Source organism: Anolis carolinensis, chromosome 4 (genome assembly GCF_035594765.1).
Source record: "Anolis carolinensis isolate JA03-04 chromosome 4, rAnoCar3.1.pri, whole genome shotgun sequence".
Lineage (NCBI taxonomy): Eukaryota > Metazoa > Chordata > Lepidosauria > Squamata > Dactyloidae > Anolis > Anolis carolinensis.
The window spans coordinates 244,293,853-244,307,337 of record NC_085844.1 but is presented as its reverse complement, the minus strand read 5'-3'; the positions used below and the strand labels follow the sequence as shown (position 1 = coordinate 244,307,337).

Sequence of the window (13,485 nt, the reverse complement as noted above, 5' to 3'; positions counted from 1 at the left end):
TTAATAAAAGCTTACAACCATGTTGCTGGAATACAATATCAAATCACACATATTTAAAAGTATTTCTGTAGTTTGTGATTTTTTTCCCCTGAAATATATATATATACACAGTAGAGTCTCACTTATCCAAGATAAACGGGCTGGCAGAACCTTGGATGAGCAAAAATCTTGGATAATAAGGAGGGATTAATAAAAAAAAGTCTATTAAACATAAAATTACATTATGATTTTACAAATTAAACACCAAAACATCATGTTTTACAAGAAATTGACAGAAAAAGCAGTTCAATACACAGTAATGTTATGTAGTAATTACTGTATTTACGAATTTGGCACCAAAACATTGCAACATTTACTACAAAAACAATGACTACTAAAAGGCAGACTGCCTTGGATAATACAGAACCTTGGATAAGTGAAGCTTGGATAAGTGAGACTCTACTGTATATACAGTAGAGTCTCGCTTATCCAACATAAACGGGCCAGCAGAACGTTGGATAAGCAAAAATATTGGATAATAAGAAAGGATTAAGGAAAAGCCTATTAAACGTCAAATTACGTTATGATTTTACAAATTAGGCACAAAAACATCATGTTTTACAACAAATCAACAGAAAAAGCAGTTCAATACATGGTAACATTATGTAGTAATTACTGTATTTACAAATTTAGCACCAAAGCATTGCAATGTATTGAAAACATTGACTACAAAAACACTGACTCCTAAAAGGCAGACTGTGTTGGATAATACAGAATGTTGGATAGTCGAAGGTTGGATAAGCGAGACTCTACTGTATACAAATACATATGCATATGCCATCATTTCATCTAAGGACTTATGATGACTCCAGGGATTTCATGATGAGGCAAAGAATCCTCACAGATGATGTTGCCAGTTCTTTCTTCTGAAATATAACCTACAGCACTTAGGATTCGTCAGTGGTCTCCCATCCAAATCATAACCAGAGCTGACCCTGGCTAGCTTTCAAGGTCAAGAGGGATCTGTTGCTTTTACACTGAGTCAGCTCTCCACATTCATTGAAGTGAAAATGGAATACCTGCAAATGAATTTTATATATCAAACCCCAAGTAATCAAATCCAGAAAAAGTCAAACCCATTAATGTGTAGGACTGACTATATAGAGGAAAACGTTGGTAGGAAAGATTTTTTTTTATCATATCAGAAGCGACTTGAGAACATACTGCAAGTCGCTTCTGGTGTGAGAGAATTGGCTGTCTACAGAGACATTACCCAGGGGACGTCTGGATGTGTTATCTGTGAGGCTACTCTCATGTCACTGCAAGCTACAGCTGACAGATGGGAGCTCACCCCATCTTGTGGATTCAAACCAACAACCTTCAGGGCAGCAAACCAACCTTCAGGTCAGCAGTTCAGCCAGCACAAGATTTTAACCTATTGCGGCACCGCAGTTCCTTGGTGAAAAATATATCTATTGTGGAAAACAAAAGCAAATTATAAAAAAGGTAAAGGTTTCCCCTGACGTTAAGTCCAGTCATGTCTGACTCTGGGGGTTGGTGCTCATCTCCATTTCTAAGCCAAAAAGCCGGCGTTGTCCGTAGACACCTCCAAGGTCATGTGGCCGGCATGACTGCATGGAGTGCAGTTACCTTCCCACCGGAGCGGTACCTATTGATCTACTCACATTGGCATGTTTTCGAACTGCTAGGTTGGCAGAAGCTGGAGCAACAGTGGGCGCTCACTCCGCTCCTGGGATTTGAACCTGGGACCTTTCGGTCTGCATACAGGGTTAAAATTACATCTTTGCAATTTCAAATCTTGCTAGAGCCAACTGACCTCTGCTATGGGGTGAAGGGATATAGGCTTGTCTGTAAAACTGCTAGGGCCAGTCAGAGACAGAGAAAGGTCCAGTTAGGAAGAGCCTCTCTTCGACCCTTAAATTTGTGGAAAAAGATGTATTAATTAATGACCATATGTCAATCCTTATTTTCTAAAGATGGTTAGAAGAAACTAGAGTAAGAAAAAAAGTGTGTGGGCACTTAGCCCAGTTCTTGCATCCGGTATCATGTAATAGTAGTAGTATAGCAGTAGATTTCTCATTGTGAACCGTGCTGTAGACATAATTGGTTAAACCTGGATATTCTGGCATTAGTAAAGCAATGAGGATATTAAAAAAACTGGATAGCAGTTAACACTGGAGAGACAGGTGGATTTCTTGTGATTGGTATTTCCATTTTACAAGATGTTTCCCTTATGTCATTATCTTATATATAAACCCACCGGACATCATTTTTAAAAAAATAATAATAATCTGTTCCTTTCTCCCTCTTTTCATAGCTACCTTTACAAGAATGAAATACAAAGCATCCAGCAAAATGCCTTCAAGGGACTCAGTTCCCTGGAACAGCTGTAAGTTGGCCGAATTTTGTGTTGGGAAAAGCACAGAAAGACAGGCAACATTTTAGCCTCTAGGTCAGGCATGGGCAAGCTTTTTTGCTTTGGGGCAGGATTGTGGGTTCAGCTGAGAGGGCTGGGCGGGCCAGTAGGGCAGCTGGGCACACACTGGGTGGAATGGGCATGGGAGGGGGGAGGGCCCAGGTGTTAGGGATTCCTCTTCTTCAGAAGAGGAAGGGGAGCAGGGAAGTGTTCATGAGTCAAAGGGGCAGTTGGAATCTGAGGAGGAGACTTTGCAAGTACCCACTTTTCAGGAGAGGCGAAAGGAAACAGAGCAGAGGCCTTGTTCAGCTAGAATAGCTGCCAGAAAGGCAGCTGAGTAATTGGGAACCGCCCTAGCATCTGTGGGGGAATTCAGGGCTATAAATCAGAAGCAGGTGCAGTCAGCTTTTGGTGGTAACAAATTGACTCTAAAGCCTAAGCCTTCGCTCCTCTTGTGCCTGCTTCGAGTCTGCATCTGGGAAACTACTCCTAAGGATTTATTGCTGTTTCTTTGTCTGAAGTAAGACTGCTACTTGATTTGGAAATTGATTAGAGACTTAAGAACTGCGTTTGTCCTAAGACTTTGCTTTCTTTTGCATTATATCACTGAGTGTGCTATTCTTTATGCTTTCCTGAAGTAAAGTAAATTTCATTTACTTGCCACATTGTTTTAAGGCTGATATTGAAAGACAAAACAGGACACCGGGGCATTCCCATGTTGTCCTCCTGACATAAGGATGGAGCTGCTTGCCCCATCCTTATGCCGGGAGGAAAACGAGACATGTGTTGACTGCCCTGATCTTCCTCTGCCAACCTTCCGGCTGTCCTCTCAGCATTTTGCCAAGAGAACAGCTGAGACATGTAACATCTGAGAGCACTCTGGAGGGCTTTCAATCGCTATTTGTCTTCTTGGACCATCCTCCTAGCATAAGGATGGGGTTGTTTACACTGTCCTTATGCTGGGAGGAGAGCAAGACATTCGGTAGCTGAGAGCCATTCAGAGGGCTCTCAGTTGCTGCATGCTTTCCTCCCCTGTCCTTTCTACATAAGGATGTGGTGGGCCACCACGTCCTTATGCCAAGAGAACAGGGGAAAAGGAGGGCCTGAAGTAAGTGTCCAGTGAGCCGCATCCGGCCCCTAGGCCTTAGTTTGCCTGTGTCTTCTCTAGGTTGTAGTTGGTCTCTGCTATGATGCCAGATGCAAACCAAATTCCTCTGAGAATGGGGGTTACTATTGGTATACATAAGTGGTTTTTGCAGTGTTTCCTCAGCATGGAGGTGATAGTGACCAGCTTGAGGCTCCTTCCCAATTTCTAGAAGCCAAAAAGTGGAAGTGATGTTCGAGCTGTTTCTGGGCTTTGTTTTTCAGTGTTTCTGACCTTTTCGGTGCAGGATGAAGCAACAGCTAAACAGAGAGTCGTGTTTTCTGCATTGTGGAAAGTCCATTGAGGTGACACAATTGCTACCATAAAGGGCGCGAGAGCCATGCTCCTAGACAAAATAAAGAGTTCCTTTCTGGTCCCGGCGATTTAGGAAAGTATGCGCTTCTTCAGAAATGAGCTCATTCAGCACTGTAGCCAAGATCTAATCGCTTGCGAGCGTACATAATCAGTGGCTTTGCTGGTGATGTATGAGGAAGGAATGGCCCAACAATTCCACAACCCCCCCCCCCTTCATTTCGAGTGCTATGTTTTTGGAAATAAATGCCAGAGGCCAAGGAATAAGACACCCGAGGTGTTATTTGGTTTAAACAATGCAGAACAAGGTTTCTAAGCATGCCAATATTTAAAGAGTTTGAGTTGGAAGAACCCCAAGGGCCATTCAGCCCAATCCCATCCTGCCACACAGGAAGACACAACCAAAGCCCTCCTGACAGATTGCCATCCAGCCTCTGTTTAAAAACCTCCAGAAAAGGAGACTCCACCAGACTCCCAGGCTGAATATGCTGCTGTCAAACAGCTATCACTGTCTGGAAGCTTTCCCCAATGTATAGGTGGATTCTCCTTTACTGTAGTTTGAACACTCCTGGCTGTACCCATATCACAATGATAGCAATCCCCAATTACTGAACCGCTATTATTATTATTTTATTGTATGACACAGCAAACAAGATAGATATGCTGGATTTCGCATCACAAAATCACAAGTCGAACACTTCCCAAGTGTCTAGGACTGTGTGATGTATTTTCGGATGATGCGTGCAGATCCCAGCAGGGTGGCCTTTTGCAGTTGGCAGATCATAATTTTGTCAATGCCTATTGTTTCCAAATGCTGGCTGAGATCTTTTTGCACAGCACCCAGTATGCCAATCACCTCCTGGACCACCTGCACTGGTTTCTGCCAGAGTCTTTGAAGTTCAATCTTGAGGTCCTGATAGCGGTTGAGTTTTTCCTGTTGTTTTTCGTCAATGCGACTGTCACCTGGGATGGCAACATCAATGATACAACCCTTTTTCTTTTCCACAACTGTGATGTCTGGTGTGTTGTGTTCCAGAACTTTGTCAGTCTGGATTCGGAAGTCCCACAGTTATCTTTGCATGCTCATTTTCCAATACTTTTGCAGGTTTGTGATCCCACCAGTTCTTTGCTGCTGGTACTTGAGGCATAAGTACCAATGAATCATTTGGGCCACATAGTTGTGCCTCTGTTTGTAGTCTGTGTGATTTTCTTACAGCAGCTGAGGATATGATCAATGGTTTTGTTGGTTTCCTTGCAGAGTCTGCATTTTGGGTCATCAGCTGATTTTTCAATCTTGGCCTTAATTGCATTTGTTCTGATGGCTTGCTCCTGGGCTGCAAGGATCAGGCCTTCTGTCTCCTTCTTCAGGGTCCCATTCGTGAGCCATAGCCAGGTCTTCTCCTTATTAGCTTTTTCTTCAATTTTGTCAAGGAACTTTCCATGCAATGTTTTGTTGTGCCAGTTGTCAGCTCTAGTTTGTAGTGCGGTTTTCTTGTACTGGTTTTTTGTCTGCTGTGCTTTGAGGAGTTTCTGATTTTTGACTTCAATCAAAGCAGGTGGGGGGGGAGGCTTAACTACTCCAATGATGACTGAGGGCTGTGCTGGCGGTAGTGTAACTACTGGCAGGTCCAACCAAGCCAGAGAAGCCTCAGCTGAGGAGCAGAACTAAGAGCACCTAACCCATTAGCATTATGGAGAATCAAACCAAAACGAAGTCTATACTGGCTCGGTCGTCGCCCAGGATAAAAAGGACCGCGGTGGATGCTGCTGATTCTGGACATCCATCGACAAGTGGGCTATGGAATCAAAATACAAATGAACAGTCACAGAAGCGGCAGAAATATATAATGCCAGAAAACCGCACAATTATTATTATTATTACTACTACTACTACTACTACTACTACTACTACTACTATTTATACTCCACATTTTTTTCTCCACAAGGAGACTCAAGGAGCTATGGAAAAGGAAATTGAAAATATTGCTGTCCCAGTAAGAGCACTGCCCTACCCATGATTTCTTTCTTAATTCCCCAAATTTCTAGCATGGCAGTAACCCAAAACTTCCATTTGGCATTTAGAAATGTCACATAACCATGCAAAGGAAAGGGGTAAGAAAGTCACCAAAGGAATGCAAATGAAGTAAATAGATTCTAGATGTGCAGAATTTTCAGTTCTCACTGCCTGAAATGGTAGAAATTTCCAGACCAAAAGGAAAAAAATATGGGAGGAATGAAGTCTTGTTTGGGGATACAATGCCCTCTTGATGCCATTCCAGGAATGTACCAAACTTCAATGCCCAGCAGCAGGAATGGTGAAGGATGTTAGGAATTGTTGTGTGCATTTGGGCTTATAGCTCTGGTTTTAGTTTTATTTAGTTCGTTCCTCCTGCTTTAATAGATTTGGCATCAAAAGGAAATAAAGCAGGCCTTGGAAACATCCCCATAATCTCTAGTGTTTCACAAATGAACAGTGGGGCATATGTGATCAAGCAACCTGAAAATGTGGTTAACGTGGCAAAAGTTATTAATGAGGAAAGCTAGCCAAGGTAGGAAGGGCTGCCGCAGTTTGCTTTTGCCTAAAGAACAAGATTCTGCTTCCTTTCCTCCAGCTGAATTGCCTTTGCACTTGACCTCAGTTTGCAATTGTAGTAATTTGAGAACAAGTGAGAGGAAGAGAGAGAAACTGGGTCATTTTAAAAAGAGCCTTAAAAGTGAGATGTCAAAGGATTAAGTCAGGACTGTCCCAGCCAAGTAAGGACAGCTATAGGATATGCATTACTTTTTTGACAACAATTCCTGGTATCTCTTGGCCATAGTGGCTAGGAGTTACTTTAAATTACTGTTCATAAAAAAGCTGTGTGTGTTTCCATGATCCATCTGCTTTTGGTGCTAAAACAGATTTACATTCCAAGCAGATTGATATATAGCATCAGATGTGAAGATGTGCCATGCTGGGGTTGCACATACATTATTTTATTCCTTTAACTTCTTTCTCCATCCCACCCCTCGTTCCCTTCATTTTCCCACAGAAGCATGGGCCATTTTATATAGCTCACTTTTTATGCCTTAAAGTCAGCACTTATTGCACGGGCACTGCATTTGGTCACGATGAATCTGCCATGCCTCATCATATATACAGATAACAACCTGCTGTGTCTGGGGAGCATATGTAAACCAAATGAGGAAATCTGCCTTGAAGGCCAGACTTTTCCCAGGCCCAAGTTATGAATTTCTAGGCAAAAAACACCTGTTGATTCAGATTTCAGCTGGTCCCATTTGTAATGCTGTATTTGCCTAGTTTTACAATAGCTCATGTTAGCCACCAGCTCCATATGTTTTTATGAATGCAATTGTCATTCTCAGTTGCACTCCACTATGAGTCCGGATTCTGATCTCTTTGGGAGTCATAAATAATAATTCCCAGGCAGGCATTTTTCACTCGGAGTTGCAATTCAACAGATCTATTGAGACTGAAACTGATGCTCTTCTGTTATTTTCCTGGCTGAAGAAATTACATAGCAGATGTTATTTGGGTGGTGGTCACAAATGGGGGCAGTAAGATGGGAAAAGAGAAGAAACAAAAGAAATTATAAGCCTCCAAGAGAATCTGATGTAAAGAAGTGGCATAAGAGTCCTAGAATGTATTTTTAAAACCTTTACTGCAAGTTTTAAAAACACATTACAGTAGAGTCTCACTTATCCAACATAAATGGGCCGGCAGAACGTTGGATAAGCGAATATATTGGATAAAAAGGAGGGATTAAGGGAAAGCCTATTAAACATCAAATTAGGTTATGATTTTACAAATTAAGCACAAAAACATCTGTCAAACAAATTTGACAGAAAAAGTAGTTCAATATGCAATAACGCTACATAGTAATTCCTGTATTTACGAATTTAGTACCAAAATGTCACACTGTATTGAAAACATTGACTACTAAAAGGCAGACTGTGTTGGATAATCCAGAACATTGGATAAATGAATGTTGGATAAGTGGGACTCTACTGTATATTCTTCTTTATTTTAGCAAGACACTGGCAGTGAATAATTCAATCAATTTATCTTCCTCTATATGAGATGCTCTATTGGGGGAATAGCTTTCCTATTGAATTCCTGTCAGTTTTGCAGCTAACAAAGTGGACTTTTCACACACCATCCAATGCTAAATCTTTCTGAATTCCTGATCGTTGAGATACAATCTGTTTAAGAGTTATAAGTTGACTCTCCCTTATCTAATATACTTGGGACCAGAAACATTTTGGATTTTGGATTTTTTTTCCAGATCTTGTAGTACCTATATTTCCATAGCCATATCTAATGAGATGTTTGGGAGATGGGACCCAAGCCTAAACATTAAATTAATTAATGTTCCATATACACACAGCCTAAAGCTAATTTTATGCACAAAATTTGTAATAATCTTATGCACGAAACAAAATTTGAGGACAATGAACCATCAGAAAGCAAGGGTCTCATTATCTCAGCCACCCTCGTGGACAAGTTTGGAGTATTTTGGTGTTCTGAATAAGGGATGTTTAACTTGTCTAACTAAAGGTGTATTTCACTCTTACACCACAGAAAGTTTACTTTGAGGTTGTACAGTAGCAAGAACAAGCTCGAATTAATATTACAGTAGAGTCTCACTTATCCAAGCTTCACTCATCCAAGGTTCTGTATCATCCAAGGCAGTCTGCCTTTTAGTAGTCATTGTTTTTGTAGTAAATGTTGCAATATTTTGGTGCTAAATTCGTAAATACAATAATTACTACATAACATTACTGTGTATTGAACTGCCTTTTTCTGTCAATTTCTTGTGAAACATGATGTTTTGGTGCTTAATTTGTAAAATCATAATGTAATTTTATGTTTAATAGACTTTTTTCTTAATACCTCCTTACTATCCAAACTTTTCTCTTATCCAGTGTTCTGCTGGCCCATTTATCTTGGATAAGTGAGACTCTACTGTATATGATAAATGAAATCACCAGTTATCAGAGGAACTCGTTGACAGATTTCAGCTTCAGTCTCTGATCTAGATATAACTATTGATCATGCATACTGTGAATGACTCGTTTAAAACTATAACAGATACCCTCCTGAAATGATAAATAATTCTGTCCTGTCTCTACCAGAAGTGAGTGAGTGGTACAAGGACAGATGGGAAGAAAGGTGTTAGTATGTTATTTGCCTTGAGTGCCATTAGTGGGAAACAATGGGTTAAAAATGAATAAAATAAATGAGCCACACACCAAAGTTCTCCTCTATAGAGGGCTATTTTTGTCCTCTTCTAGACCTTGGCCAACCTCACAATACCCTTTACCAGAGGCACCTGATGAATTCAGATTCTGCTCCAGCTCTAGAATATGCCGAAACCTATTTCTCAACAGGTTCAGAACCTTGGATAGCTCCTTGAAAGCTATCCAAAACCTGAGATACCTCCATGTTAAGAAAAGGCTGTCCCTGAAATTGATTCACTGCACCAGTGACATGAGAACCAACCACCACTGCCCACAGAAACCTTCCTCCGGAAAACAAAGCTTTCCCAAAATTAAAAATTGCACCCCCAAGTATCTGGGATTTGATTTGCTGCATAAATGCAATCCATCTTGCCTTGCTTTAGACAAATGGAAATCAGATTTTAGAAATTGGTATGATGTTTTCCTGTGGTACATTAAGATGTACCAACATATGGTCGAGAAATCTAAGCATGTGCTCATATGTGTCATTTTCTCTTTCAGTTATCTGCATTTTAACAACCTTGACGCCTTGGATCCAGATACTTTTAGTGACCTGCCCAAGCTGGAACGACTGTAAGTCCTGACTGATGGCTGTCAAGGGATTGTCTACCATTGGCCTGTATGCTTTGCTTTAGAGTCCTAACAGGGAGGTCTCATTGGGAGAGTAGAGCAAGGATCAGCTGGTGGAGAGACTTCCAAGTCACAAGCACAGCATCAAAATGTTGCAAAGTTTGTGAGTAGGCAGTTTCATTGCACTGAACCATTCCAGTGCCTACTGTTTTTCATTGAAGTGCCGTGTCTTCTCATTTTCTCTTTAAAATCCCATAATGGATCCACTTGACAACATTTGGGTGCAATCTATCTTCTAGGGACAGTGATGGGAAGCATTCAGCCTCTCAGTGTGATTGTGTCATAGTTCCCAGCATTCTGCACCATTGGATACACTGGCTGCTGGGAGTTGCAGTGGCCCAAAATATGATTACACTCAAATTAGTGCCTACTGGGAGCCTTGGGAGAATAAGGGTGGGATGCTGTCTGCTTGGAAAATAAAAAGTAGACTGTGTTTGAGATATTATTATTATTATGTTTATTTATATCTCGCTTTATCTCTTCAAAAGGAGACTCAAAATGGCTTACAATTAAAAGTATGACCACATAATTTAAAATATACAAATCTGCAAACATTAGCCAGATGAAGCCTGAGAGTCGGCATGCAACTCCTCTAATTCTCACTTACATTTACACATTTTGGAAAATAATTGCACCCTGCACAATTTAGCATTTAAATGTTACTACAGTCCCTTTACTCTTGTTTTAGGCCAGAAAAAAAACCTCATGATTGTCAGAGTAATTTGCACCGTAGCAGCAGTTGTATGTTGTCAATGGAGCGCAGAATGAAGAGACGTCAGAAACGATGTTAAAAAATATATACAAAGCTTTACTTTACAAGACAAACAGACATGCAGATGAACACAGGCTTGGCTTTCACTCTAGGCAGACACAAACTCAGAACAGAACAAGATCTCAACTGACGATTGTACATTGCAATCAGTAATGTACAAACACACTTGAGTCTGGATACTCCCAAGATTCCAGCCACACATCAAGGTCAACACAGCTTCTCAGTCATCAACTCTTTACAGACTATAGCATACTCTGGATGATGCAACCTGTATGCAATACATGCCAGACACAAATTTCATTTAAAGACTACTAATACACAAATTAACAATGGTTTGGCATCCTGTTGAGCAGTTGTGAATGCATTAACCAGATTTACAGATCAGTATTCAGGTTTAAGATTGTAGTGCTATTGTTGTGATTATGAGTACTCCCCTCCACCTATTTTAGTGACTGAGGTCTGTTTTGCTAGTAATCAAGGTATTGTGAGATGTTATTTGTAGTAGATTAGACCTCTGTCACTCTGTTTTGCTACTAACTTTTTCAATAGCCTTGGGAAACTGGATCACAAGACTATAGGAAATTCCAAATAAGCAACTGTATCTTTGGTGTGCAATCTCAGCCCCACAAGAAATGATTAAATCAGGATTTAGATGGAGATAGGAACCACATATGGCTCACAGACTTCATTACAGTTTTAAAGCTTCACCTTTAAATATGGCTTCTTTTTTGTGTGTTTCTTGGAAGATGACCTTAACAAATTCTAAGTAATGCTCTGGCATCCTTCATTATCCCCAATGCAGCTTCTTGCACAACAATCGGATTTCCAGGATCCAGCCAGGAGCCATCGCCCGACTGGAATCTCTGAAACGTCTGTAAGTGGAAAGCAGCTGTTGCAAAGAACGGCTAATTATTGCATCCTCCATCAACTGTCCGGAATGACGGCAAAAGCAGATCCAGTTGCAGCAAGTGCTTAGCTGTACCTGTGGTGCTTTGATAGCCTTGAGACCCCACATGTGGCAGGCCTTTTCTTCTATGGCAACCACATCAGTAGGCTTCAGCCACCCGTGCAGATTTCTTCCTTCTTGGGAGAGGAGGGGCTCTAGTACCCTCCAGTTTTTAGCTGAAGAAGCGGTAAAGCATGCCCTTTTCAATATTATATTTCATTATGCCTGATCTTTGCACTAACCATTCTGTTTGGAAAATTGTGGGAGTTGTCGTACAAAAAGGTAACTTTCCCAAGCAGTGGCGGGATGTCCCCGTTTCAATTTCCTGCCTCTATAGATCTCCTGGATCATGATCAACAGAACTAGGATTCCTCTTTCTGGTTTCTAAAGGGCCAATTATTAGTGAATACAGTATCACTCCCATATCCACAGGACTGCATTCATGGTTTTCATTTATTTACATCCAACTAAATATGTCCTTCCTAAGCACTTTCTTAGATCTCTAGTGTGTCTTTATGGTATTTTTGAATCAATAGGTTTCGCTATTATCCAAAATTTCACATAGCCACACAGTGTACCTCCTGTGGATATGGGGCCATACTCTATTCCGAAGCAGCAACTGATCCAGACAAGTGACCGTCATGTCACCTCTTGGACTTCTCTCCAAAGTAAACATACCCTGCTCCCTAAGCTGTTCTTTATAAGGACTCATGGTTTCCAGGCATTTGATCATTTTAGGTGCCCATCTCTGGACTTACTAATCTAGTTTACTGCTCTACTTACTAATATCCTTCTTGAATTATGATGCTAAGACCTGGACACTGTATTCCAGATGAGCAGAATAGAGTGGGACTATTACTTCCTTCTATCTAGACACAAGATTTCTGTTGATGTAACTTAGTATCACGTTGGCTTTTTAGCAGTGGAACTCTCTGCCCCGGAGTGTGGTGGAGGCTCCTTCTTTGGAGGCTTTTAAGCAGAAGCTGGATGGCCATCTGTTGGGGGTGCTTTGGATGCGATTTTCCTGCTTCTAGGCAGGGGGTTAGACTGGTGTCTCTTCCAACTCTATTATTCTATGATTCTAGCTCTTTCACATGTACTGTTTTCTTACTGTTTCTACATCTCTATCTGGGAGCGTTGAAGCAAACATAACATATCTCCTTTATTCACTTTATAAGGCGACTGGATTCCAATGCGCTGCTGTGCGACTGTGACCTGATGTGGCTGGCGGAGCTGCTGAATAAATACGCCATCCAGGGCAATGCCCAGACTGCTGTCACCTGTGAGAACCCAAAGGAGCTGCAAGGTCGTTCCATTGTCAGCTTGACCACACAAGAATTTCACTGTGGTAAGCCACCTGACAATAAGACCCTAAAACAAAATGTTGTAATTTTATGATATCCTGTGTGGTTGTCACATTGCAGTTGCAAAGCAACTCCAAACTTCCAACATTTCACAGATGAAAACCAGGATGCTTGTGGCCACCAATCACAGGGTGGCCTAGGTGGCAAATGTTATTACTAAGGAAGGACACACAAGCTAGGAAAAACTACAACAATTTTCTTTTGTCTGCACCAACTGGGAAGGGCAAGGCTTTATCTTTCCTGTTCCACTTGCTGCCAGCATTTAAACACAAACATCTTTTGCACTTTCAACTCGTTTGTAGCAATGGAAGTAAGTTGAGGACAAAGGGGGAAATGGGAGGAAAAGAAACAAACTGGAACATCATAAGCCCCTTCCACACAGCTGTATAAAATCCACATTGAACTGGATTATATGGCAGTGTAGACTCATATAACCCAGTTCAAAGCATATATTGTGGATTATCTGACTTGATATTCTGGGTTATATGGCTATGTGGAAGAGCCCTAAGTCTGACTCCCACACCACTCCTTTCCGATTTAGTTTTTCTGAATAATCAGAAATTGGAAAATTGCAACTGAGAACTTCCTAGACTTTGACTCTTCAGCTCAGTGCCAGTGGTTACGCTGGCTGGGAATTCTGGGAGTGGTCATCCAAAAAAA

General features: G+C 41.1%; 1 protein-coding gene across 1 annotated transcript in view; it reads left to right on the top strand.

Moving 5' to 3' along the window:
- LOC100555993 (peroxidasin homolog) overlaps positions 1 to 13,485 on the top strand; it is a 75,219-nt gene that overhangs the window by 22,844 nt on the left and 38,890 nt on the right. The window contains exons 4-7 of the mRNA XM_008110203.3: positions 2,318 to 2,389; positions 9,615 to 9,686; positions 11,318 to 11,389; positions 12,640 to 12,809. Coding sequence (XP_008108410.1) covers positions 2,318 to 2,389; positions 9,615 to 9,686; positions 11,318 to 11,389; positions 12,640 to 12,809 — 386 coding nt within the window. The remainder of the gene's footprint in view (positions 1 to 2,317; positions 2,390 to 9,614; positions 9,687 to 11,317; positions 11,390 to 12,639; positions 12,810 to 13,485) is intronic.